The sequence below is a fragment of the Hirundo rustica genome, chromosome 3 (genome assembly GCF_015227805.2).
Source record: "Hirundo rustica isolate bHirRus1 chromosome 3, bHirRus1.pri.v3, whole genome shotgun sequence".
Lineage (NCBI taxonomy): Eukaryota > Metazoa > Chordata > Aves > Passeriformes > Hirundinidae > Hirundo > Hirundo rustica.
Genome location: NC_053452.1, coordinates 32232771 through 32259704, shown reverse-complemented (window position 1 = coordinate 32259704; position 26934 = coordinate 32232771). Strand labels below are relative to the sequence as shown.

The 26934-nt window shown below is 43.2% G+C and overlaps 1 protein-coding gene across 2 annotated transcripts; it reads left to right on the top strand.

Moving 5' to 3' along the window:
* Positions 1-99: 99 nt before the first annotated feature.
* CMTR1 (cap methyltransferase 1) lies at positions 100-26534 on the top strand. 2 transcript variants are annotated; one of them, XM_040058388.2, is made up of 24 exons: positions 100-235; positions 1948-2091; positions 5383-5525; positions 6268-6426; positions 6884-6976; positions 7661-7732; positions 8960-9054; positions 9159-9231; positions 9429-9627; positions 12109-12227; positions 12480-12576; positions 13790-13922; positions 14907-15086; positions 15474-15530; positions 16492-16549; positions 17201-17269; positions 17437-17568; positions 18066-18188; positions 18898-18989; positions 19599-19667; positions 20963-21010; positions 21592-21704; positions 22255-22363; positions 24057-26534. In XM_040058388.2, the coding sequence occupies exons 2-24, from the start codon at positions 1962-1964 to the stop codon at positions 24187-24189; spliced, it is 2496 nt and encodes an 831-aa protein (XP_039914322.1). In that variant the 5' UTR covers positions 100-235; positions 1948-1961; the 3' UTR covers positions 24190-26534. The 2 variants fall into 2 exon arrangements, with proteins under 2 accessions (XP_039914322.1, XP_039914321.1); XM_040058387.1 differs by lacking the exon at positions 100-235 and having other exon boundaries at positions 1934-2091.
* Positions 26535-26934: the final 400 nt, after the last annotated feature.

The following is a 26934-nucleotide window of genomic DNA, read 5'->3' as shown; positions in this document are numbered from 1 at the left end:
TTTCGCCGTGAGTGCCGCCCGCTCCGGCACGGCGCTGTCCGCCGACCCCGGTCGTGAGGGGTCAGCGCGGGGCGCGGCCGCCGGCGGCTCCCGCCGTGTCCCCGCCGCTCGCCCCCCGCCTGCGAGGGGATCTTGGCTCGGCCTCCGGGACTGGGAACTGCGCGGCGGGCCGTGCGACGGGGGTGAGGCAGAGAAGGTGAAGGAAGAGAAGCGAAGCTGGTGAAGCGTCTGGAGGGTAAGTACTGTGAGGATCGGCTGAGGGAGGTGGGGGTGTTTAGCCTGGAGAAGAGGGGGCTCAGGGGAGACTCTGCAACCACCTGAAAGGAGGCTGCAGCCAGGTGGGGATGGCCCTTTCTCCCTGGCAACCAGGACGAGAGGACACAGCCTCAGGCTGCGCCAGGGAAGTTTAGATTGGACAGCTGGAGGAGTTCCTCTACAGAAAGGGTGATTAGACATTGGAATGGACAGCCCAGGGAAGTGGTGGAGTCATCATCCCTGGAGGTGTTCAGAAAAAGACTGGACGTGGCATTCAGTGCCCCTGTCTACTGCCCACGGTGGTGTTTGGTCATGGGTTGGACTCGATGACCTCAGAGGTCTTTTCCAACCTGAGTGATTCTGTGAGGGGCCGGTAGTGCAGTGCACGGGGGCTGTGGGGCATGGGTGGGCATGTGGAGAGGCTTTCCCTCGCAGCCGTGGGGCTCCTGAGGGGCTGGGTGTCCCTAACTTGTGCCTAATTTTGCATGGTTTGAAATTTGTCAGGAAGGCAGGTGCGCTGAGGGACCCTTAGTAGGGTTTGCAGGGTGGGGGTTTCGATAGGGAGCTGGCAGGGGTGAGCTGACAGTGCGTTGGTCTCTCATTTGGCTCTCTCAGAAAAAATATAAAATGGCTGGTTTGTTAGAGATAAACAAGGGAAGAAAACCAAACTCCTCAATTGAGATAAGAGCAGATAAAGGTGAGTTGTCTGTTATACACCTTCAGGTGGAAGGGAGAAGACTTCTTGGCCATGGTGCAGTGAGGTTGTAGCATCATTCTGCAGTCAGAGTTGAGGGGAAAAAGAAAGGATTTGGCCTTAAGCTGTCTTATATGCGTTTGTGAAAATAAGTTTGATGACTAAAGATTTGAATTGGTAACCTGGGGCATCTTTAATAGCCCAACAATCCTATGTAGAATAATAAACATTTATCAAAGTTCTGTTTAATATTTTTTTTCAGCAGGAAGGAGGTTTTAGCTGGTGTGCTAAATATTTTTGCCTTTAATTTTTTACCTGCTTTCCCTTTCCTTGCTTCTTGTCTTCTGCAAGCCTTCCAAGCTGGCTTCTATTATCTCCATCTTAAGCATTACATCTTTCTCTGGTTTTATGTAAAATTTATCAGCCACATCCAGAAGCTGCATAACTTGCCAGGGATTCCTGGTGAAAAACAAATCCTCATACACAACTTGAGCACTTAATAAAGTTCTGTTATAAAAGTCATGCAGAAAAGCTCCTTTATTAAGTAAGATATGCAGAGGTAAGGTCAGAGTCATTTGGAGTGTCGTCAGAAATTGGTTCCACCTTACATATTCTTCATTAGATTGACCTGACAATTTTTTCAGTGTGTTTGGATAAAATGAATCTTTGAATCAGCAGTAGTAATAAACTACCATATACTTGTTATCTAATTGTCAATGTCTGGGTTCACTTCATCTACTTGTATTTGGGGATGAGTAGGTTGTAGAAGTGATTTGAAATTTACCAGTCATAGGGAAATTTCCATATCAGTTTCCTGTTTGATTAGTTAGGCTAGGTGTTTAAAAAAGTGCATTCAAAAGAAGCTAAGACTTTTACCTAAAGACATTTAAGTTCAGCAGCCTGATACTGAACAACATAACATGATCTATGCTACCATGCTGCTGTGCATTACAGAAAGCTAACTTGCTTAATGTTTGCCAAGTGTGATCTTCTTTTAGCATTTCAGGAAAACATGAAGAGAAGGACAGAACCCGAATTTAGCAGCCCCCAAAATAACCAGAAGAAGAGGAAGGAAGACTTGGGATTAACCCTCAGTTCTACTTCAGATGATGAAAATCAATTTAGTAATCATACTACTCAAGGTAAGGTTGGAGATCTGAAATGTGCTGCTGCAGGGGATGCAAATAATAACCAGGAATTGAACCGACATCTAAGTCCTAATTGATAGCCTGAATTTCAAGGGTATAGGCTCTCTTTAGGAAAAATAATCTACATTATTTCTTTTCACAACCTTGGATTGGTGTGAATTCATTTAGGGTTTTAAAAATCTTATGTAAACCTTTTCATGTGGGAACTGTATGAATTCAGACGTAGAAAAGTATACTTGAGGTAGATGACATGTGCATAATCCAAAGCTCTGAACATTCTTGTCATATTGATCTTTTCAGTCTCAGCAGTTATTTCTGGTTTGGAAACTCTCAGTACTGAGGCGTTGTGGGTGTTACACCACAAAGAAGCATCATAATCATAATTTTATTTAAAAAGGAAGAAAGAAATCAGTAGTCTTATCACATTTCTGCAGGTGGGAGAAATTGAGATGAATACAAAGGGGCCAGTTGGTTGGGGCTTCTACTTTGTAGGACTATCTCTTATGCTGGCTCAGTGTGATTTTTCCAGGGGAGAACAGAGTTATGAGAGCTCCCAGGTGTTTCTTTTCAGAAAGAAAATATATTTCAGAGTTAACTAACTGCCTACTTTTTCTTGGAGTGTGCTTTCTTGCCTGGAGTTGGGATATATCACAGATGAGGCATGTGACCTACACAATTGGTATCGCTGTTGTGGGACAATTTAAACTCTCCCAAGATGGTAATTCAGGTTGTCTCACTGTCATGCCTGCTATGCAGAGTCTTAGGATTTCTCATGGTCATGAAGTGTTCAAGGGCCTGAACCCATAAAGAAGTCTTTCCCTGTGAAACTGGAAGGGGGTGTGTGTGGAAGATGAGTGGGTTGGTTTGGGAGCAGCTGTAGTTGCAGGGTATAGTGTGCGTACCTGTCTGACAAGACCCAAGGTGAGTGAGGAGGCTAGAGGTGCAGAATGTGAGAGATGGGGTAGGGAATGCTCTGTGCACTCGGGGCTGAGCTAAAAAATTCAAACCAATGGGTTTTTATCATTTTTGATCTCTTCTGATTATTGAGTTCATACATGAGTCGAAATAGGCTGTAGGCCTTAATGTTTAAGAAACAAATTGATACTGTTCAAGGACAATTTTTTGGGTAGAGATAATTGTTTAGTGGTCTATTACATCCATTGTGGTTTCTAATGAAAGAAAGAAGGTTGGGGAAAGAAGTGATTTGAGATTTAATCTCAGCTGAGCATGGCTTAGCAAGCCTTAAAAACGAGAAGAGTTGTAAAGGGACTCCATTGAAACTTATGCAGTGGGTAATTGTGTTTAAAGCACTTTATGAATCTCTAGAAAATAAGACACAGCTCAAAAGCAGGTAGCAAAGTTAACTGAAGCTGTGTACTGAAGAAGCAGAAAGCAGTAACCCTAAAGCAAAAGTCCTTTGTGAGTGTGTTCTTAGCTAAAAGCTCTGTGAAAGAGACAGAAATATATCTTGTGTGATAGTTGTTTGAAAATCAAGATGGTTATAGAATGTTGCAAACAGGTTGAATCATAGTGTTCCTTGCCTGGAGCTGGAAATCTCAAATGTTGATGTTGTAAAACTCTAGTGTAGTATTTATGTGGGGACACAAGTCCTGAATCTTAAAAACTGATTGCTCAGCAACAAGCACTGAGGACACATTGAAAGGATTTTAACTACAGTTGTATATTTTACTGTGGTGTCTTTCATTTTTCACTTTCTTGTGATGGCCTTTTTTTTTGCTAATTTTTCAGTTGTTTCCTGTTACTTCACTGATGGTCAGTTTTCCAGAACAGGAAAATACAGAGATCTGTGAGTTGAGAGAGAAATAGTCTGTGTTTTTTCTTAAATTAGACCAATGTAAGAAAAGTTCAATCCTTCTTTTTAAATATTATAATATCTTTTGGGGTTTTTTTAACACTTCTGTGGAGCTAAATTATTCCTTCTTAAGAGATGAACAGAAAAAGATCCACTCTGCTAACAGTCTTCTGTTTTATGTCAGGGCAGCTTCTGTGGTTCAACTTCCCCTAGTTGTACAAAGCAGCACAAAATGATTTCTGGCACTTGGCAAACAAAGGAGCTCAAGAGGCAGAGGGCCAACACAGAGCATGGCTGTGCTTGCTGTGGATTGCAGCTCCTGTAGTCTGTATGAATTAGCTGTAGTAAGAAACTTCTGCCACTGCTTCATCCTCATGGTGATATTACCCCAGGAAAACCAGAAGGCTCCTTGGATTGTAGGGCCTCCCTTGGCACCCAGCTGGTACAGAGCAGGCTGAGACAAAGGAGACTGCCATGATTCCTGCCCAGATCCCAGTTACATCTGCCTGGAGTGAGTAGGTTTGGGCATCTCACAGCTGGAGAGCACCTGTGAGGACTATACAGCTCATACAGGCTCATACCAAGTAGATCCCAAGGTGGAACTGGGCACAGACAAAGCTTCATTATTTGGTGCCCATGAAGGTTCTGGTGCATCAGTTTCTGGTGAGAAAGTAAGTATCAACATACACAGCAAGCGCTCAAACCTATCTTGACTGAACCATTGACTTGATTAAGTTCTTCCTCAAGCCTCTCTCAAAGTACTTCATAAAAGATTGCTGTCTTCTTACCTTATCTTTCACTTGAGTTTGTTTGTATCAGTAAACTCTAGAGGTGAAGAACTCTCTCACTTGCTGTAGTGAACTTGGAGATCCTTGCTATTTAACTGGATAGAGGGGGTCAAACTGAAATATAATAAACTTAACTTTTTCTTCTTTCTGCAGTGTTGGCCATTTGGTAGAGCCTGTGTACAGGCCCAAGCCTGTGTAGTTAATGTGAGTTTTTGGCTAAGTTAGGGAGGTATTTACACTTGTAGTTAGGTAGAATATGGAGGAAAATTTGGTATATTTCATCAAGGTGTAATTGTCACTATTCTCAGGAGAGAATCCCCGTGGCCGTTCTCAGTTCCTCAGGATCATTGCAAAGGTCAGGCACACCACAGTACTGTTGTGGTCATGCTGTGGCTGCTCTGCTGGTGTGATGGGGTTTGCCCAGCCCTTTGTGGGGCCTGGAATCCACAGGGTCAGAGAGGTTGTGTGTCCCTGAGGCAAAAGGGAAGATAACCAAGTGTTGGTTGCATAGGGTGTATTGTATTACACCTGCATGCTTCCTGTAACGCATTTGAGATACTGAAGTGTCCTCTGTGTGAGTGTGCAGAGGATTTAATGAGTTTCACTGTATTCTAATGTGATTACTGAGATGTCTTACTTCCATTTTATTTTTGTTTTCATTTTCACTTTTTTGTTTGTTTTCAGAGTCTTCCAGTAGTACCAGTGGGTCTGACAGTGAAAGCGATGATAAAAGAGCGGTCTTCAGCAATGAGTTCAAACAAGACTCTCTTGTGGAGGGTACTTCATCTCGCTACTCAATGTATAACAGTGTCTCCCAAAAGCTTATGGTAGGTCAAAATAGCTTTCGACCAAATTATTAAGAACTGATGAGAGCAAAGTGAAAAGACCATTTTGTTATAAAAATTACTTTGATCCTCTTTGTAGCAGGGTTCTTTGTCTTCTATTTCCTTACTGTCATGTCCATCTATGAAATGGACTGCATACCTGCTTTTTGTTATTGTTCTCTTATTGCTAAAATTTACTGAAAAGCCTGAAAAACTAGCAGATAATGAACATAGTTCTTTTAACCTAAGCGATGTCTATGTGTTTTCAGGAACAGTGTCTCTCATTCCTCCTCTGAGTTTTATGTGAAGTTTTAACTGATACTTGGAATGCATGCAAATGTATGTTCACAACAAAGAATATCACCACAACATGAATTTTTCCTATACCAACATCTATTTTTTTTATGAACCATCCATGCTTACTGAAGCCTGTGATGAATGGCTCCAGGCTCCTCATTACTTTTCTCTCTGAGCAGGCTGTTCCTTCATCACTGAACCTTTTGTAATTCGCTGTCATCTCAAACATCATTCTTCAGATCTAGTTTTTTTCTATCCTGCCTCAGTGAAGTGAACTCACTCGAAAGTCCTGAAATCTACAATTGAGATTAAAAATGCTCAGTGCCTTCAAGTCACTTCAGAGTGATGTGCCATTTTCCCCACTACTCTTTGTACTTTCCCACTGCAGACCTTAGCAGTAGTACATAAGTTCACTTGCCTCAGAGTGCTCCCTTTGCTTCCTTTGTAGGCCAAGATGGGCTTCCGGGAAGGAGAAGGTCTGGGAAAATACGGCCAAGGCAGGAAGGATATTGTTGAGGCCTCCAATCAGAAGGGAAGGAGAGGCTTTGGCCTGACTCTCAAAGGATTTGATGGGGAGCTCAATATTGATTGGCAGGATGAGCCAGAGGTAAGTACTTTCTGTTTTAAGTCCCATTTCTCTTGCTGTGTTCAGCAAAAACTGGGAGAAAGAATGTGTAAAGCCACTGTGTTTTTTCTTGACAGCTGTCTCTTTTCCAGTGTCTCTAGTACTTTGAGTACTAGACTTCTGTTTTGCCTTGGTTATCAGACTCTAATAAAGGGGAACATGGTGAGGGTTTTGTTGTTTGTTTGTTTGTTTGTTTTGTTTTTTTTTTGTTGTTGTTGGTTTTTTTTTTTTTTTTTTTTTTTGTGGTGGAGGTATTTGGGGTTGTTTTTAATTATAAAAATAAATAAGTCATGTTTTAGTCCAGGAGGAAAAAACTCTACAGTTGGCACTAAAGTCATGACATACCCCCTTATGCTAGTATTGGGAGGCAAACTTTTGGGGAACAATTTTTTAAAATATTTTTCTAGTAAAAACGTCTTCCCATGACTTGTGTTTGCAGCCTAGTGCCTACGAGAAGGTGGACTGGTGCCCTGAGTGTACCACAGAGATCCCAGATGCCCAGGAGCTGAAGGAGTGGATGACTGTGGGGAAGGTAATTTTTTATATCTTGGTACTTACTAGCCTAAGACAAAGCAGGAGTACTCAGCCTGGGATGGTTGCCATGTCAGATAGCTGTAGAATAGCACAGACTGTGAACAATCACCTGAAGTTGCTGGTTTAGCTTCCTGCTTAAAGCAGATCCAGCTAGATCTGATCAGGTTGCTCAATGCCTTCTTTAATGGAGTTTTGAGTATTTTCAAGGATGGAAATTTTACAGCCTGTTTAGGCATCTGTTCAGTGTTTGACAACCCAGTTGACAAAAGAAAATTTACATATGGCTAATTGGCATTTTTTAATGTGGCTTTTGTCCATTATTTTGCTGTCCATCTCTAGGAGCCTAGGTCAGTCTTTTCTGTCTCCTGTTAGGGACTTGTCCCATTGTTAGGTACAGCAATAGGATCTCCCTTACTGTATTTTGAACCAACAGTTCAAAATACCCTTTTGCTGGTTTTGTTCCAGTATGTCTGCTCTTGTACTAGGGAGTGCTAAACTGGACACAGTATTTTGTATGTGGTCTCAAGATGCCTAATGGGAGAAAATTCCTCAGCCTAATTGCCACGCTTTTGCTGATACAGCCTAGTATGTGATTGGCAGCCTTCATCCATTTCTGGTACTGCATTCTGAAGTGACAATATCATGCTTGCTAATGGCTCTCTGTGCTCTTGTCCTGTTGCAGAGGAAGATGATTATTGAAGATGAAACAGAGTTCTGTAATGAAGAGCTCTTACGCAATGTCCTGCAGTGCAAGGTGAGCCTCCGTTTTAGAGAGGAACTGAAATTTTGGGGAAGCAAGTAAAATAAATAATTAAAGAGGATTGAGTAGTTAGGTAATTGACAAGAGCTCGGAATGTCCTCTGTCGCCTTGATGTCACTGGGATGACCTAGCATCCTGGTTTTTACTATCTGTTCAGCAGCCTGTTTGAACATCAGCCTTCTAAGAGGTTGTGTTGATTTAACTCCAGCTGGAAACTAAGCCCCCTGCAGCTGCTCACCCACTCCCCCACCAGCAGGATTGGGGAGAGCATGTGAAAGATAAAAGTGAAGAAGTTGTAGGTTGAGATAAAGGCAATTTAATAAGTAAAACAAAGGCCACTCAGTGGAAGGAAAGCAAACCAAGGCATTAATTCACTGCTTGCCATGGGTAGTCAGGTGTTCAGCTATCTATCTCCAGGAGAGCAGGGCTATATCACGTGCAAGGGTTACTTGGGAAGACAAAAAACATAACTCTGAATGTTCTTGGCTTCCTCCTTCTTTCCCCAGCTTTATATAGTGAACGTGATGGGGTATGGAATATCTGTTTGGAGAGTTGGGGTCATCTGTCCCAGCTATGTCCCCTCCAAACTCCATCAGAGTGCACTCCCAGCCTACCCGCTGGCAGGATGGTATGCTGCTCAAACGGTGCTCAGAAGTAACAAAAACATCTCTAAGTTATCAACACGGTTTCCATTGCAAATCCAAAATGTATCTCAATACTAGCTACTATGAAACAAATTAACTCTACCCCAGCCAAAACCGGCGTGGAAATGATCGAAAGCAGTCACCCGCCCTTAGTCTGACTGAAAGGCTGAAGGCTTGAATAAGCTAAGGAAATAAGCTCCCCTTCTTTTCCTGTCTGTTTAGTCTTTTCTCCTAGGTTTTATCTTGCCTTTGTATACTGCAGTAGAGTGTGTGTGTATATATGTGAAAGAAACACTTTAGACTGGGACTGCTTTTGAGGTGGCTAACCAGATTATCAGGATCTAGAGCTATCAGTACAGAATCTGTCAATGTTATTAAATTTGCTTAAGAGCTGAGGTGGCTTAGAAGAAGAACAAACATCATTATGAGGCAGAAAAACATTTTGTATGTGTGAACCCAGTCCTGCATGGAGTTTGCTGTCTAAGGAGAGAGAAGCAAGAAGATATGAAATGCTGATGCCTACCTATCCCTCCAGCCCTGTGCCAGGTCCAGCTGAGCCTTGTTTCTGTTTGTGCAGAGCGTATTTGATGAGCTGGATGGAGAAGAAATGCGTCGAGCCCGAACAAGGTCTAACCCCTATGAGATGATCCGTGGAGCTTTCTTTCTGAACAGGTTTGTAGAATGTCTGGTAGTGTAGTCCCTCTCCCATGTATGTCCACTTCTAGCTGTGGGAGCCAAGGATGAAACTTAACCAGGCCCTATGTACGTGTTCACAGGGCTGCAATGAAGATGGCAAATATGGACCATGTCTTTGACTACATGTTTACGAACCCTAAGGACTCCCAAGGGGTGAGTGCCTCTAACTCTCAAACAGTAATGCTTTCTCAGATAATGTGGAAGGCGGGAAGAAAGGAGAATCTTTAGGATGCTAGCTGGGAAAACAGGTCTGTGAAAGATTCCTCTGAGCAGTGTGGTTTGTAGTGTATGTGGTTTGTCTGACAGGAGCTGTTACGGGTCAGTAGTATTTCCTCAGTTTCCTTTTGCAGGTGCCTTTGATAAAGGAGTATGATGCAGAGCTGCTCTACTTTGCTGATGTGTGTGCTGGTCCTGGAGGCTTCTCTGAATACGTCTTGTGGAGGCGGAAGTGGCACGCGAAAGGATTTGGCATGACCTTGAAAGGACCAAATGATTTTAAACTGGAGGACTTCTATTCTGCCTCCAGTGAGCTCTTTGAACCTTATTATGGTATGTAGTGCGCCCATGATGTTGTTACCTGATGTTTTTGCTTATGCTGCAGCCTCTCTATTAGTGGCAGGGCTGGTATTGATACCAGCAGGGGGATCTAGGAGAAGCCTAGGGAACCATTTTGCAAGGTAGGAGGCTGTCACTGGGGAAGAGGGTTGAGATTGGTGAGCTTGCATATCAAGTCATTTTTCTGACAAGTAATTTTCATTTTTTCAAGTCATTTGCATTTATTACCAGTCTGGCCTGGGAATACGTTTCCTTGTAGCAGTTGATATTTGAGTACTTTGCTCATCTGAACATTATAGAGTGCTTAAAGATTGCTTGGCAATGCTTTTCTCACATCACTGAGCTCAGCCTGAAACAGAGTGAATGAGATGCTTTATCATAGAATTGTGTGGATTGGAAGGAACCTTACAAATCATCTAGAGCCAGCCCCCCTGCTGTGAACAGGAATACCTTCCACGAGACCAGATTGCCCAAAGTCCCATCCAAGCTGGCCATGAACAGAGACTGGGCATCCACAACTTGTCTGGGCAATGTGTCCCAGTGACTCATCATTCTGAGTAAAGAATTTGTATATGTCTATTTTAAATGTACCCTCTTTCAGCTTAAAGCCATAATGCCTTATTCTATCACTATAGTCCCTGATAAAAAGTCCCCTCCCATCTTTCCTGTAGCCCACTTCAGGTACTGAAGGATGCCTGGACTCCTTAGAGCCTTCTCTTCCCTAGGCTAAACAGCCTCAGTGCTCTCAGTCTATCCTCAAGGGAGATGCGCTCCAGCCTCCCGATGTGCCCAAAGATCTATTAGCAGAGCCAGAGATAGAAACCTCATTTGCCCCACTGTCAGCATGTTTCTATATCAGACCTTCCTAGCTGTGCTCTGGTAATTGATTGTGGGCTCTTAGTAAAGATAAAGAAAAGAGATTTGGGCTAGAGGCTGTATCTGAATCACTGTGACTAAATGAGCTGCTTAATCCAAGGAGGTTTATGTTAACATGTTTTACCTTGCTTTGAGACAGACTTAAACAAGTGTACAGACAATTGCTGCATCTCATCTCATGCACTGTAACTTGTTAATCTTAATGATGTGTTTGAGCCCTCTATCTGCCTTGCCTTTAGGACTAGGAGGGGAAATTCAAGGATTGCTAGTATTTGGGCTTCTTATTTCAGACTGCATAAAAGAAACTGGAAGGTGACTGTCTTGTAGAGCAGAGGGTTTGCTTTTCTGTTGTTGTGCCTTGTGTGTTTTTTTTTTTTTTTTCTCTCCACCACTGACTCTTGTTGGCTGCCACTTTTGACACCTGATGAGCTCTAAGAGAACTGTTAGTAGCACTTAAGGATTAGATCTTAGTTAAAGTGAGGGTTCATGGCAAGGGCAGCAAGGCAGATAAACACCTTGTTCTAATGGCTGCAGTGTTTGGATCTTCATAGTTCATGGCAAACTGGTATTACAGAGAGGAGGAGATACCTGGAGAAAATAAGCCCAGTGATTTTGATTAATTTTCTTGATCCCTTTCTGTTATGCTGTGAGGTCTAGTGAGGTGTGTATGCACGCTCTTCCATTGATGGGAAGGATGTTACCTGCCATGATATTTCTGCTGTGAAGAATGGTAACAAATTCCATTGTCACTTCAGTTATTGACAGGATGGTTGGTGAGGAGTTTAGTTATCAAAACCATATCATGCATCCTGATCTCTTCTGCTTTCTAGTCCTTCAGCTGAGGTAATAGAATCTATAGTTGTGGAAGATTTACAGGGACTAATGCCAAATAGAAGTTCAGGCTTCCTTAAAGCACAACTGGTGAGCTCTAGAATACACCTTAGGTCAGCTGTCTAAAACAATAGCTGGGGGACAATGTAGCTCTCTTTTAAAAGAGCCATAGGGGAAAACTGTATGAGTAGTTGTGCACAAACCCTACTGTCTCTTTCCCTAATCCCTTTATAAACTTGTTCACAGTTTTTTGGGGGGTGTTGCTTTTTTAAAGCCCAAATTACACTGTGTATGAAAACAGACTAGTATGATTCTTTGGAATGATTTGAATCCTTAGTAGAAGGTTACAAATGCACAATATAAAGAATTTTGCCATGTCTGTAATAAAATGTTTTTAACAGGTGAGCTGTGCAGTGAGGTCGAATCTTACATATTCAGTAGGTTCAGCTATGTGCCATTCCTGCTTGGATGAGAATATTATGTTGTCATATAGTCTTCATTTATCTTTTGCTGAGGCTAATGTACAACTCATCATTTGAGCATGGTTATTGTATGGTCTTGTTTCAGCCTGACCACTCAATCGGAATAATTTTTCTGAATTAAAAAGCATCTTTGGTGGTGAACAAGGGACTTTGTTAATGTTTATTCACCTATCAAGGTCTTTGTAATTTCTAACTAAATTGATTGAATACAATAGATCATCTGCACATACTCATCTTTTGTTTGTACTTGCAAATGTGTTATTGATTATCTCCTTTTTTTCCTTAGGAGAGGGTGGGATTGATGGAGATGGAGACATCACTCGATCAGAGAACATTACTGCTTTCCAGAATTTTGTGTTAGACAATACTGATCACAAGGGAGTGCATTTCTTAATGGCTGATGGGGTAAGTTAATTTCTTTTTCTTCCTGCACTAAAAAAAGCTGACAAAACTGACACCTTGGTCTGCATACAATAGGGTGTTTGATTTGTATCTGTAGCTACAGTGTGAAATTCTACAAGCCTTGCCATTAAAATTTCTGGTGTTGATTGTCTTACCTTAAAGAAACAGAAACCATTATTCCATGATTTAGTTCCTCAGAATCCTTTGATTGACTAACAGATTTGTGGAGATACTAATATGCTATGGACTTTGCAGGGCTTCTCAGTAGAGGGTCAGGAGAATCTGCAAGAAATCCTAAGCAAACAACTCATGCTTTGCCAGTTCCTTACAGCCCTGTCTATTGTCCGAACAGGTAAGTTTTGTCCATTGATCTTCTTCCTTCTGTAAGGTGTGGGTGGCACTGGGGAATGTTGCTGTACAATTTTTAATAGTGCCTTGAAGTCTACTCTGCTGTGAGTTGCACAGAATTGAATGCGTGCACGTAAGTCCTGAGTTGGCTGTCACAAAGGTAAGAGATCTGGTCAGAAGAATAAGCTAATCTATGTCTATTTTGCTTTTAATTAAAAGCATGAGCTAAAATGCGTTTTATTTAATTTGTTGGATTATGTTGCTGCCTTGGGGTAAGGTCATGCAGTGTGATAACTGGACAGTCTGACTGAGTTTTATGGCACTAGTTGGACCAACTTCCTCAATATCCCAGCTGATTGGAACAGAGTGGTCTTTATCCACTTAGGTCTTCCTTTCCCCTAGCTTCTGAAGGTTTTTCTCCTTTAAATCTGCCATCTCTTTGATAAGGACAAATGATGCCTTACTCTTGATGTCTTAGCTGCACCTCATTGTTGTTAAATGATGGACCTTACACTGTGTATGGTTCTGATGGCTCCTGTCTTCCATTGAGTTTAGTTAGCCTTTGGCACTGATGTAGAAGACAATTGGTAACAAAATGATGATTTTTTGTCTTGTGCCCCATGTTTAGAAGAACCCGAGGCAATGATCTACTAAGCAGTAGTCTCAAATGTGATATGATAAAAGGGGCAGCCTTCTTTAAGTCTTTCCGACGTGGGTAGATGATCTGTAACAATGCCTGCTTTTTGCTTGGGGAAATTGGGAATCTTGTTTGAAGGAGAGGGACAACACAGACTCTTTTCTCTCTAGATGGCAAATTGTTCTGTTTAGGTAACATCTATTAAACTTCTCTAGTGTGAAGTTCCTTGTTGCATATATCAGGGCTCCTCTTCCCTGGAGGCTTTGGGATAGCATGCTGCCAGGCTGTAGGGCACAGTCTGAGCCTAGAAGGGAAGGATGAGGGGGGAGATAGGTTTGCTTGTGAGACAGCCTACATACAAATTAGATTCTTGCCAAGGGAATGCTTTTCTCTCTTTGCCGCAGAGACAAAGGGAAGAGGTTTCATGAAGCCTTGCTGTCCCACTTCATAACTGTGTCCTGGATGCTGTTTAATTGGACAAAAACCCTGTTACTAGTTCTGCAGAAGGATTGAGGTGCTCAGTATCTCCTTGTCTCCTTATAATCTGCTGGCATTGATGTACTTCCCTTTTTTTTCCTAGGAGGACATTTTGTCTGCAAAACCTTTGACCTGTTTACTCCATTCAGTGTGGGTCTTGTTTATCTGCTGTATTGCTGCTTTGAGAGAATTTGCATCTTTAAACCTGTGACAAGCCGCCCTGCTAACTCAGAGAGGTGAGATGCTTGAATATGAGCCTCTACTAAAGACAACAATCTTCTAAATACAGTGATAGATGGATATGGGTAAGCCTAGTGAAAGCTTTGTGACCTGCCTCAATTAGCAGCTGTCTTGAAGGAGGAAACATTTTAGATGCTTGGCAAATTATGGACAAGGTAAAGATGATATCTGCCGAATTGCCCTTATGGGAAGGAAGCTGTGGAACTGAATATGTAACAAATCTTGTTTTGCATGGAACAACTATGGTTTCAGTGAAGCCAGAGGATATATGAGAGGTTGGACATGAGCTGGCACTGTGTGCTCACAGCCCAGAAAGCCAATTGTATTCTGGGCTGCATTCCAAAGCAGCGTGGCCAGCAGAATGAGGGAGGGGACTGTGCCCTGCTACTCTACTCTGGTGAGACCCCCACCTGCAGTGCTACATGCAGCTCTGGGGTCCCCAGCACAGGAAGGACATGGACCCATTGGAGCAAGTCCAGAAGAGGAACACCAACATGATTTCAATGATGGAGTACATTTCCTATGAGGAAAGGCTGAGAATTGGGATTGTTCAGCCTGGAAAAGAGAAGGCTTAGGGGTGACCTAACTGGGGCCTTCCCATATTTGAAGGTACTGGATGATCGTTAAGATCCCTTCCAACCCAAATGATTCTATGATTCTGTGATATTATCTGTGTTTTCATTGTACCTGTCAAGTTTAGCATAATTGATTTACTACTTGAGGGAGATCTGTGGGGGGTTTACATAGGGTTTTATTTCCCTGTCTTTCCAGAGCTTAGAAAATGTACGATGACTCAGTCAGTGGTAGGTGAGTTTGCATCTTCTTAAGGATATTCAAGAGGAAAGAGTTCCTGGGATTTGGGAAACTGGGAGTGTTATATAGAGTAGAGTATTATAAGAGTCCTTATAATGGGAGTGTGGCACAAAAGTTGGCTGTATGAAAGAACTGAGCCCGCCTGATGTCTCTGCCTTGCTCTGCAGGTACGTGGTGTGCAAAGGCCTGAAGTCAGGGATCGAAGATGTGCGGGCTTACCTCTTCACAGCCAACATCAGACTCAACCAGCTGCGCAACTCTGATGTGGATGTGAATCTTATTGTCCCACTGAATGTCATCAAAGACAACCAGGATTTCTACAATTACGTTGTCCAATCCAATGAAAAGTGAGTTATTGTGGGTGATGAGGGCTGCTGGCTGTAGGCAGATGAATTTAGCATGGCTTTCAGGTGTAACTTCCTGCACTCATGGAAGTTGATGCTGCCACACTGCTCTGCTTTTGTTCCCTGAGAGGCTGAGCAGAGTGGGGGGACTGTGCAGACAGAAATGCTGTATTAGTTAATGACTGTTTGGCCTCTGATTACTGCATAGAAAAGAAAGTACTACCTAATTTGTTCCAGTCAGTTTGAATCACATTGGCTAAGATGCCTCATTGCTCTGTGAATCAGACTGGCTTCCTCCTGTTGTCCCAGCACTCTTTCTTGTTTTGAACAGTAGAACAATGTTGCTGCTGATTAATTTACTCCCCGCTAAAACTTCTTCTTCTCTTTTAGCCACTGCAAAGTTCAGATAAAGGCACTAGCCAAGATTCGTGCCTTTGTTCAAGACACGTGAGTATATATTCCTTTGGCTTTTGGTGAAGACGGGATTAATCTACTATTACATGGATTGTTTTGCCCTTGTTTAATAAGTTATTGATTTAAGCTGGTACTTGTCTTGGCCTCTGGAGCCAGGAAAGTGGGGGAAAAAAAAAAGTGCTTTTAGGTAGCTCAGTTTGTGTCTCTACCTGAGTTATTTACAGAGATGTGTGGGCAGCTGGAGGAGTCCTGAAAATTGATGGTCTGTTATCATCCTTGTTGAGAAAGCTTTCATGCATTGCATGATTTCCAGTTACCATAAGTGAGCTTGCTTCTTAGCAGGAATATAAACAGAAAAGTAACTTACAGCTGGTATGTTCAATTCAGCAGTAACCATCCAAGTTGAATGTGGTTCATAGTTGTTCATTTTTCCAGGGGCAATTCAAAACATCTGTGTTACAGACCTAGAATTACCTAAAGCTTGATGTTAATTTCTTGCATACAACTAAAGCTATTGCAGTATTTCCCTGCCATGGCTTCTCTGCTCAGGTGTTATTCAGACAAAATACAAGGTAGAAAGTTGAGTGAATATGGTGGCTAGAAATTATCTTAGAGCTGATTCTACCTTGACACTGTTTATTGTATGGCCTTCAGCACGTCTTCACTGTTATTCTTAGGTAGGGCTGTGTACCCAGCTTTGGAGATTAGCATAAATTTGTACAAATACATAATTTATTGAAAATATACTCAGTGGTACTTCATGGAATGAAGTGATGGCTGATAGTAGTGCAGACTGTGAAACAAGGCTAAACACAGGAACTGGAGGGTGGAGAGGGAAGGCAGCATCCTCTTTCACACAACCCTTTGTGGATCAGTTCATGTTTGTTGTTCCCAAGCCAGATGCTGAAAGTTCCAAAATTTATAAGGCTGGGATATATAATACTGTAAGATCAAAGAGGTTTCACCATGTTAACAGTCTGTTGTCTTTCTTTAGAACGCTGGTTGAGCCACGGCAGGCTGAAATCCGAAAGGAGTGTCTCCAGCTGTGGGGGGTACGTAAGGTGTCAAACAGGCAGATTGTGAAGGTGTCCTTGCTGTAGTGAAGCAAGATTGGAGCTGCAGTAAAGACAAGACTTTCTAGACAGAGGTTTAATATCTTGTCTTTTGGGAAAGTCAGAAAATGTTTCAAGCTGTTATGTCATCAAACAGAATGTCCCTGATTTTTTGTGTATGGCTTAACTGAGCAGGTTCTTTGCATTTGAGAATGTTTCATTGTACACGGAGTGAACTCAGCACCCAGATCCCAAGCAGCAGAGCTCTCCGAAAGGTCTTACTTTATGAGTGCAGTTTCTGTTTCCTGAGCTTTTGACTGCAGTGGGGCTATAGATACGGCAGTTAGTTTCACAGGCTGATAGTATGTCTTTGATGAAAAAGTATTTCATCAAAACATGCATGATATCAAAAGTTTGGACTAAATCTTTCTGGAGTTGCCAGTTGGTGTCTGTGAGATGTGGTATGCCTACATTAAAATTGCAAAACATGTGGGACATTTTTATTTGCCACATGACATCTCTTCTTTACCTCAAATCCCAAGAGCAGGAGTTTCAGAGGCAGGATATTCTGTCATACATTGAAACTAGGATTGTTCCTTTGAATGTGCCAAAGAATAACACTCAGTATCAATTGTTTGGATTTGTTTTCAGATTCCCGATCAAGCTCGTGTTGCTCCTTCATCTTCAGATCCCAAGTCCAAGTTCTTTGAGCTGATTCAGGTGAGACCTTGCCTAGAGTCCTTTCATACAAATATAACTTTCTTCCATATTGGAATTAAGAGATGAAGCTAGTCCTGGATTATTGTTTCATATTGTTTCAGAAGTTGTGTTTACCTGCCTGTTGATGTATTGTGTCTGTCTTGCTTTTTCCATACTTTGCTCTTTAGGGCACAGACATTGATACCTTCAGTTACAAACCCACTCCTCTGAATTCCAGCACACTGGAGAAAATTCGCCAAGTGTTAGATTACCGGTGTATGGTGTCTGGAAGTGAGCAGAAGTTCCTCTTGGGATTAGGGGTAAGTGCTAAGGACAGTCCGGGAGTTTTGCTGATTCATTTTAATTCTCCGGTTCTGCCTTGCCTTTCATCCCATCCTCTCCTGTCCCTAAAGGCCTAAAAGAATCCTCATTAGCAGTACCTGAGACTGCTAGTTATTTATATTTCTTTCTCCTGATGTCATTGCTTTTCACACTAGTTAACCCTGTTTCTGTAATCTCAGCCTACACAGAGACCTGTACTCCTGCTAGTGTCTCTAATTATCTTCACTGTCCTTTCAAAGGTGTTCTATTTCTGGTTCTTAGTGTGGGTGTGAAAAGTCACTGGTAGATTAGAATCGGTGGTTTTGTTCCTTTGCTGTAGAGGTTAAGGTTCTTCCTTAAAACTTATGACAAAGAAACTACCTGTGACAGCCTAGGACAAAAAGATTCTCTGAGGGCTGCTCTGCAGTTAGAGGTCTCTTCTCCACCCCTGCCCTCAGGAAGCCTTGGCTGAATCTGAGTCTGTCTCTGTGTACAGAAATCACAGATCTACACCTGGGGTGGTCGCCAGTCAGACCGCTGGACAAAGCTGGATTTGAAAACTGAGCTGCCACGAGATACTCTTCTCTCTGTGGAGATTGTTCATGAGCTGAAAGGAGAGGTAGGAGCCTACTGTCTCTCTTACCATGTTGCTGCAAATACAAAGAGCAGTTTCACCTAATCTCTGTAAGATACTACAGAATATATGTTCCATCTATGCAGAGACCAAGGGTTTTTTTCGTTTATGATCTTTAGAGTAACTGTTTTGGATTAAGTTCCTTCTTTCTGTCCAGTGCTAGAAATACGAGCTTTCAACATTATTTTGAAGACGCTCTAGACCTGATGTGTTGCTGTTCTAAGTGGAGCTGCTCATGACATTGCCACCATGACTTCATGTGCCTGTGGCTCTCTGGGTACATAACTGCTCAGTAGTGACTGCAGGCTATGGGGAGGAAACCCTTGTGGTGTATTTGCAGTGTAAGGTGAAATATCCCAGCTGCCTGGGAAAAATCCCTGCTCCTTTTCTCTTGCACCTCAGACAAGGGTACTGCAGTGTGCTGGGCTTTGTGATGCCTGATAAGGCACAGATAGGTGATGGCAGCCGTGGTCCTGCCCTCTCCCTCCCCTAAGACAGAACCGGGTCTGTGAGTGAGATGCACCAGTTCTTGGAGGATGCCATGTTCCTGTATAATGAGCAGCAGGGAATTTTTCTGCTTCTAATGTCTGGAAAGGTACCTTCTTGTTAGAAGAGATGTCCTGTCAAAAAAACAGGCTATAAAACAAAGCTGAAATATCAACAGTCTGAATAATGTTTGTACTGCCCTCCTTAGGGGAAAGCTCAGAGAAAAATCAGTGCCATACACATCCTTGATGCCTTGGTGCTGAATGGCAATGATGTTCGAATGCAGCATTTCAACCAGAGGTATGTAGGGTCTGGAGAAGCTCTTTTCTCTACATGTGTAGGAGTGCCTGGGAAACAGTGTTTAGACAAAAATCAGAATGCTGAGCACCGGGAGACAAGTGCACTCAGCTGAAACACTGCTATGAAGATGAACTGTGAATGAAGCGGCTATGAACTGACGTACATATAGGCTTTTCTAACTGTATGTTCTCTGTGTATGAGGGCAGCTCTAGCTTCTTTCTTAGTGTAGAGTGAGCCAGGCACGGCTGGGGTAAACTGACCATTCTGGGAATATAAATGCGCTGAGAGAGAAGGAACAAGCCCCTCTGTTTCCTTCCTCAGGGACATAATGTCTCTGCTAGTCCTGCTAGTCTGATAAATATACCAGTGTTCAACAGCATGTGGTTACAGAGTAAAGTTATGGACACTCATTCCTAATGGATAGTAGGCAGTATCACTGGGCACTGAATTGGAAGGGTGAGGTGGAAAGAAGTCTAGCTAGACCCATTTGGCTAGCAGTGGAGGAATTCTGCACTTCCTGAGTTGTCTAATGCTTTTTTGAAACTGTTACCTACCTGCTGTGCCAAAGGCCTCATTAAATTGCTGGGTTCTCTTTCCATGTTCATTCAGGATTCGGCTGGCGGAGAAGTTTGTCAAAGCTGTTTCCAAACCCAGCCGGCCAGATATGAACCCCATCCGGTGAGTGACACCTCCTTCCCTCAGCCTCACTTCCTTTGGTGTCAGTGTGTTGGAGGACCTGAAGGGGAGTTAAGTTTCAGGCTGATATTCATCGTTCTGTTATGTTCTTTGGAAAGAGACTAAAAGCTTTTAATGTATTTAAGGTAAATATTGTTAATGGAAAAGTCGTGCCATCCTTTCACATGTCAACCAGTCACATTTTCATCATAGGAGAATTGGCTGGTGTTGATTCCAAATATCTGTGATTGTGGGTCTAGCACCCAGTGAGCTTAGTCACTGCAAAGAATTCTATCCTTGTCTGCCCTGAAGGGTCAGCAGCAGTACAGTGATGTTGACTATGAGTGAATGCAGGACTGACCAGCATCTATGAGGACAAGGCTTTAGTTACAACCCCAGGAAAGTTCCTGACAAAGGGCTTCAGCTTTGGTTATCTCCTGGCCTTCCATTTCACTAATTCTATGGCAGTGTAGCATAAGAGCAGCACTGAGAAGGCATCAGATACATATTATGGACAAAACAGCTTCTCATTCACAAGCTGAAGTGCAGCAATACCATGAAAAAAATCTGGAGAAAAAGAAAGAGGATCTCCTTGATGGCTTAATGAAAGGTAATGAGTGGAATCTCCACCTAATGACAGAGAGTTGTAGTAATTTGCAGGAGACAAGATGCTGATGAAGGCTGAAGGTAAAGTGAGAAGGAGAGCTGGGGAAATGGATTGTAGTGGGGTCATTTGCTGCTTTTGTGGAAAGGTGTTAAAGTGTTCCTGCTGTGGTCTTTGAAGCCTGATGCTTGTAGCAGTATGTGGGAAATGTTGGGGTATCCAATCAGAGGCAATGCTTCTTTAACTTACTGATTGTTTTTCTGCATCTCAAAACAACAAAACCAGTTTGATGTAATGACAGAATGAGGACTCAAAATAATCTTTACTGATTTAAAAAAAGCTCTTTTTTACCTCAGGGTAACTAACAAGTCTGTTGCATCTCTGAGGATAATAATGGTGAAGATCAGGTTTATTTTACTGTGAAGCCACCATGCAGAGGCCAGAACCTGCCTGGGACTGACCTTTGTCAATTTATCTGATGGGAAAACAAAAGCACCTGACTTTCACTGTTTTTACTTTTCTGTATAGTCAACCTGAGGTAAAAATGCACAGCTTCCTTAGCAGCAAAGATATTTGTGTGCTGCTTACAGCAATCCAGCCATGAGCATGCAGGTGGCTGCACCCTGTAGCTGGGTAGAAAAAAAAAAGCACAGTTGAAACTTTTTTTAATAATGTTTTTGTCTTTTCTTCCCAGAGTGAAAGAAGTGTACAGATTGGAAGAAATGGACAAGATTTTTGTGAGGTAAGTGATTGGTACAGATAAAACTTCAGGGCCCACTAAGGCTGTCAGTCACTGGTGCACAGGAATGGGAGAGATGTTCTGATCTGTGCTAGCGCAGTCAGAGAAAAAGAGCTGTTAGGGCTTGTGGTGGCTGCTGTTCCTGAGATAGTGCTCACTCAGAGCATCATTCTGCTGCATTCTAATGCCGTAGATGTGGCCAATTCACTTCGTAACAGCTAGAGTAGCAACAGTGCCTGAGTTTGGGTGCAGAACTATCAGTGGCTTCTCAGTGGCTTGAAAGGTCAGGAATTCACACTTGAAATAGGAACCCCATTTGGGTTAAATATGGTAGCTCATCACAAGATTTTTTACCACAGCACTCAATTTGCAGCCTGATCTAGACAGGTCTGACTGGTTTCTCTTGTCCTGTGTGGGAAGGCAAAACCACCCCAGTCCTTCAGGATGTGATGATTTGATCCAGTCCTGTGCAGTGCTGTCAGTTCTCGCTGTGATGCTCTGGAGAAGGGGTACAGGTGGTATGGTATGTGTACAAGTACAGTAAGGGAAGAAACACTCTACCACTGCCTTCTCTCAACATTTAGGTTAGAGATGAAAGTCATCAAGAGTTCAGGGGGAATGCCCCGGCTGTCCTACACTGGCCGAGATGACCGGCATTTTGTGCCCACAGGACTCTACATCGTACGGACTATGAACGGTAGGAAGAGACAGTCCCCCTCCCTCTTAACTTTTCTTTGTCTCTCCAAGTAAAAAGTATTGACCAGGCTTGCTCATCTTGTAACTTGGCAAAAAATTAATGGCAATATTCCAATGGCTAGAGATTAAATGTTTGCATGTAATGAGGGTAGCTTGGATTTGGGCAAGGTTTAGGGTGTTTATATAGGTTTTTCTGTTGTGGGTTGATCAGCTATCATGTGGGTAATTCCATTTATTCACATGACTGATTACCTTCTTTTTTAATGAGATAATAATTTTTCATCAAGATGTTTTCCAGAGTAATAGGACATGGAAATACCCTGTTTCAAATGTCAACTTCTAAATGCAGAGAGAAGGGATTTTTCTCAGTGCATAGAGAACAGCTTGGGAAGCAGGTTGTCTTGGGGAAAGGAAGGAACAAGGAATAATGGAAGGATCACAATTATTCTTATAGATTCCTCCTCCCTACTTGCACTGTATGTGCATTTCTTCTGTGATTTTTTCCCCCCTTTTATTTTCTACCTGATTGATCCCTGTAACCCTTCCGCTAGATCCCTGGACAATGGCATACAGCAAAAACTTCAAGAAGAAATTCTTCTTCAACAAAATGACCAATGTAGCGACATACAACCTCCTTCCTGAAGCCATTGCACCCTTTCAGTGAGTATGAGCCAGAGCTGAGGCTATGGATGGGTATCTGTGTGTGTGCGTGCTTGGGTGTTTGGAAGGGAGCTCAGCAGTGCTGCGTCCCTACAGTCGTTTGCAGTGCAAGCGCAGCTGGTCACCAGCAGGGTGTGCTGCAGGACCCGGCATCAGGCCTTCAGGAAACTGCTGATGTGGAATCACGGATTTTGCAATTAATGGCTATGAATAACAAACCTCTCACAACTTTGTTCTGCTGTCTACAGCAGACTACAAGTTACTGAACCTCCTGCACACGGGGAAATAGAAATTGAGCCCAGCAACTGTAGTTTGTTGCATCTCTGTATTTGTTTGGTTGGAAGTTGCTAATTTACAAGCAAATCCTAGTTGATTTAGCCCACACTCTGGAATAACCTGTGGGAAGCATGGAGCTTTTTTTAAAAAGAATGAGAGAGAACAACAGTGGCTCCCTGGGGAAAGATGGAGGGGCTTGTCATTGGACAGTCATTAATATTGTGGCTGCTGAAAACCATCTGTGTCTACTGAGTACTAGGCTGAGGGCATTACCCAACTACAGCAAATCCTGGGTCTGATGCCTCAGGGCTCCTGGGTAGAGATGTTCTGCATTACCACCATTACCCAGGACTGTGCCTCTGAGTGAGAACTTGGTATGAAATAGCACTCCTGATTTTCTCACCTTGAACCTCCTTACCTTAGAGCTTTTAAGAATCCTTAAGCCTTTCTTCATGTGGTAAGTAGCAGAACAGGCTTAAAAGGAGAGGCACATGATGCTTTTTCCCTCGGTGTGCAAGGCTGGGGTTAGTTCTGCCTGTGTACTCTGAAATAGGCCAGCATGAACCTACAGGAATGGCTGAGGTGGTGGAAGAAGTGCTTGTGTGGGACTCCAGAAGGGATGTGTTGTGGTTAGTGAGTACTAATATGTCTATAATTAGCCACTGACATGTGCTCTTGTCTCTGTGCTAGTACTGCTTTGTTAGAACAGAAGCACTAAATAAGCTATGAATATTAAGTGTCAGTAATTGTACAAAACTAAAGGCTGCTGTGTTGGCAGTAATTAGCAGTTCTGATTTCATTATGGCTGGGACTGTGTTGATGCAGTGAGGGAGGGCTGTGCTTGATGGATGGAGTGGGAGATGGCATTGTAGGACCAGAACTCTCAGCAGCCAAGCAGTGCTCAGTTATTTCACGAGGGGAAAGAGGGAATGATCCTAGCTGCTTTTGTGCAGTGGGAGGTGCTGTTTGTTTGCAAAGCTTCATAAAACAGCTGTTCCTGATTATAGTAGGTATGTGGTGAGGGATTAGGTTGCTGCTTCTGGCAGACTTTCTAAATTCTTCATTAAGGTCTTTCAATTGCCTGCAATGACAGTTTTATCCTCTGAGAAACTTGGGAGGAGGTGGGGTTTTTCTCTAGTGACCTGACTTCTTCCAGCAGGTACTGACCTGAATTTGAGTGAAGCTAGAATTAACAAGTTTGCTTCCATGGAAATTTCTTAGGCTTGGCTGTTGCTGTACTTTTAGGGCTTAGAGTTTGTAAGGTGAATGAATGAATGCATGCACGTCTTTTCCAAGGCACCTGTTCTGAGTATTTCTGTGTGGCTCCCATAGCAAGGGCAGCAGTCTCTCACTGGGATGGAAGTGTTTTCCTTTCCCTTCCCTGCCAAACTAATCTTGCTCTCTTCTCTGCCCACAGTATCTGCCATTACAGCCGCCTCTTCTGGGAATGGGGGGAAGGTGTCAAAGTGCACGACTCCCAGAAAAGACAAGATCCAGAGAAGCTATCAAAGGAGACTGTCCTCTCTTTCATCCAAGCACACTACCCCTAACCCTGCTCTCTTGAGGGTGCAGGGAGGGGCTGAGCCCAGCTTGGATTCTTCAGGGACTGATGGGACTGGGAAGGCTCCACAACTTCTATCCTGGTATTCTCCAGAGCTGATTTCCTGGAGATGACTGAACCCCAGAGGGTGGTATGCAGAAGGCACAGGATGAGGCTTTACCCTGGTAGTGTATATAAGAGTACAGTCCAGGTAGCACCTGGTTGCCAGAGTACCCAAGGTGACTCCTGGAGCTGTGAGGCCCAATGTCCTTTTGTCCTGGCATACTGCATGCATGAGGCCAAGGGGCTGGCAGCTTTCTTTGCTCCTGTTCAAACATTCAGCAAGGTTTGTGGAGCTCTGTGTGTGCCAGAACTCCCCAGGCTTTCGCTTCTCTTGCAGTGTGGGAATGAGCAGAGATGTTTTGGTGGCAGAGCTGGGCAACAGCACATTGAAGCAGCCCTGCATTGCTCCTGGTAGCTGTCTCCTTGGCCTTGTCAAAGGCTACACTGTCCAGTGGAGGGTGTTAAGTCTTCAGCGAGCTGTGAGCAAAAGTTAAATATTCTTGTCGGTGTCTCCAACGCTTCTGTTTGTCAAGGCACTCAGCTAGCCACTGGCAATTCTTATGGCTCCCTGTTGGACAAAGGCCAATGCAGGTGACAAGTACAGTTCCTGGCACAGATGTGATGTGTTCACACCCCTGCAAGCTGCTGTGACGAGGATTTCCCATCTCAAGGTTAGTGACTGATGCCAAGCCAGCAGCCTGGGGCTAATTTGTGAAAATGTACCATGGTTGGTGTACGTGCTTCGTGGTACTTCTGAGACCAAGGTGCTTTGGTTCTTGGTACTCTACATTAATACCTAAACTTTCAGGGAGGAAAGTGTGGGAGGGAAGACACACACAAGCTAGGATGTTGTAATCTCTGGAAGAAATTATGGGAATGTTCAACTTAGTTAAAAAGACCCAAGGCTTCAGTAGAAAGTTATCTTGACTTTACCCATGTAGGTTAATCAGAAGCAATCCTGTCCCCTGACTGTGCCCACTGGAAAGGTTACCTGATTTTCCTTTTTAAATATCAGAGTGGCTTTGAAATGCTCTGTATCTCATTTGGCTCTGGAACTGCATCTTGAGGTGAAGGCACAAAGCTGGGAAACGTCAGTATGGCATTTGTGTCAAGACTTCTCCATGCACTTCTGTGCCAGGCTCAAAGTTGGCTTCTGTTGCATGTTTTACCTTCACTTCTGGCTTCCATGGCACTTTGCCAAGTCTTCCACATAAATCAGAAGATAACACATAGTCAAATGCTTTTGGACAAGCAGCAAGATCCCTTTTGATTTTTTTTTTTTTTTTGGTTTTGTTTTGTTTTGTTTGATTTTTGTTTTGTTTGTTCTTGGCTTGTCTTTAAACACAGATTGGCAGTAGGGAGAAAAGTGATTTAGGGGTTTGTCTGAACTGTGCCTTAAGGAAAGCTATAGTTCTAGAATCTATAGAGGTTGTTTAGACTGTGTCTTTTTCTCCACGTCCTATGAATGATTTGAGCAAGCCTGTGCAGCAAAACATAGAAATTTTGACTTAGACACAGGTCTGTTGAAGGACTGCAGGCTGTTAATGCATCCTCTTGGCTGATCTGTAGACCCTCTGGTCTCAAATACTGGTAAAACATGTATGAAACAAATAGTGGCTCTTCCCCCTAAATAAGAGGTGTGTCACTGGTAGCTTTGTCTTGGCAAAAGCACTTCCATGAGAGATGGGGAGGAATCTCTCCCAGTGGGCAATAAAGTCCCTCAACCTCTGGTGTCCAGGCCTGTATACAGTTGGCTTTTTAAACCAACCAGCAATTTCAATTGTGAGGACCTCTGTGGACTGCCTTGAGGCTCTTCCAGTGCCACAAACGCCTGCTGCTCCCTCTGCCAGGCTCCTTTGCGGAGTGTTGTGTCCTCAGCTCAGAGCGTTAACTGCTGTGGGCTGGCAGACTGAAGAGGGACTAGGAAGTAAACTAAGATCAGCGCAGGCCTCCAAGGGTACAAAGAAACCTGGTCAGTCTGCAGGCTAGCTTTTATGAATGGATACTTTGTTTACTTAGTTGTCTCTAGTTCCTCATTTTAATTTGCTTTTATTTTTATTTTTGACGCACTGAACCTTGATTCCAAATCTCCCTTCAAGGCAAGCATGACCCACCAAGCTCCTTGCTTCCCTGCTGAGGGATTATGTTGGGAAGGGTGGGTGAGGAAAGTCTGGCTGAAGGGAGTGTTTATGTATGTTAATTGCACAATGTATTGTTATTAGCCTTTGTATTATTTTGCATTGACTTCTATGCTTTCATGTTCTATTACCAATACAGCCCCTTTAGTTCACAGCAGTGCTTCTTTTCTTTGCTTCCCACAAAATTTGGGCCAGCAGTGTCTGTCAGTGTGGTAACACAGAAATACCAGCAGCGTTAAATTTTCAAGGCAGTCCATTTTAAAGGTTTTTGGGGCAAGTTTAGAGCATTGGAATGAGAGGGGAATTACAGGGGACAGTCTCTGGCACTCTTGCAGTATGGGTAGGCTCCTGTTCTGCTCAAAGGAAGTACATTCCAGGCCACAACAGACCGGTAAGCCACTGCTGAGAGCTCGCTGACCAGGGGATTTGAGTGCCTAACCAAGTGTAGGCTTACCATGGTGCAATGTGTGCCAGTAGGGAGATAGCAGGATGAGAATAAAACAGTGGCTGAGAAACAGGACAGAAACAGAACCAGGAAAAAAAAAACCAACAAC

What these genes read in the sequence shown, in the direction of transcription:
- CMTR1 (XM_040058388.2), top strand. Translation starts at nt 1,962, where the DNA reads ATGAAGAGAAGGACAGAACCCGAATTTAGCAGCCCCCAAAATAACCAG. An exon ending in CGTGCCTTTGTTCAAGACAC is followed by an intron (nt 15,531 to 16,491) that starts GTGAGTATATAT and finishes GTCTTTCTTTAG; the next exon opens with AACGCTGGTTGAGCCACGGC. An exon ending in TTCATGAGCTGAAAGGAGAG is followed by an intron (nt 18,189 to 18,897) that starts GTAGGAGCCTAC and finishes TGCCCTCCTTAG; the next exon opens with GGGAAAGCTCAGAGAAAAAT.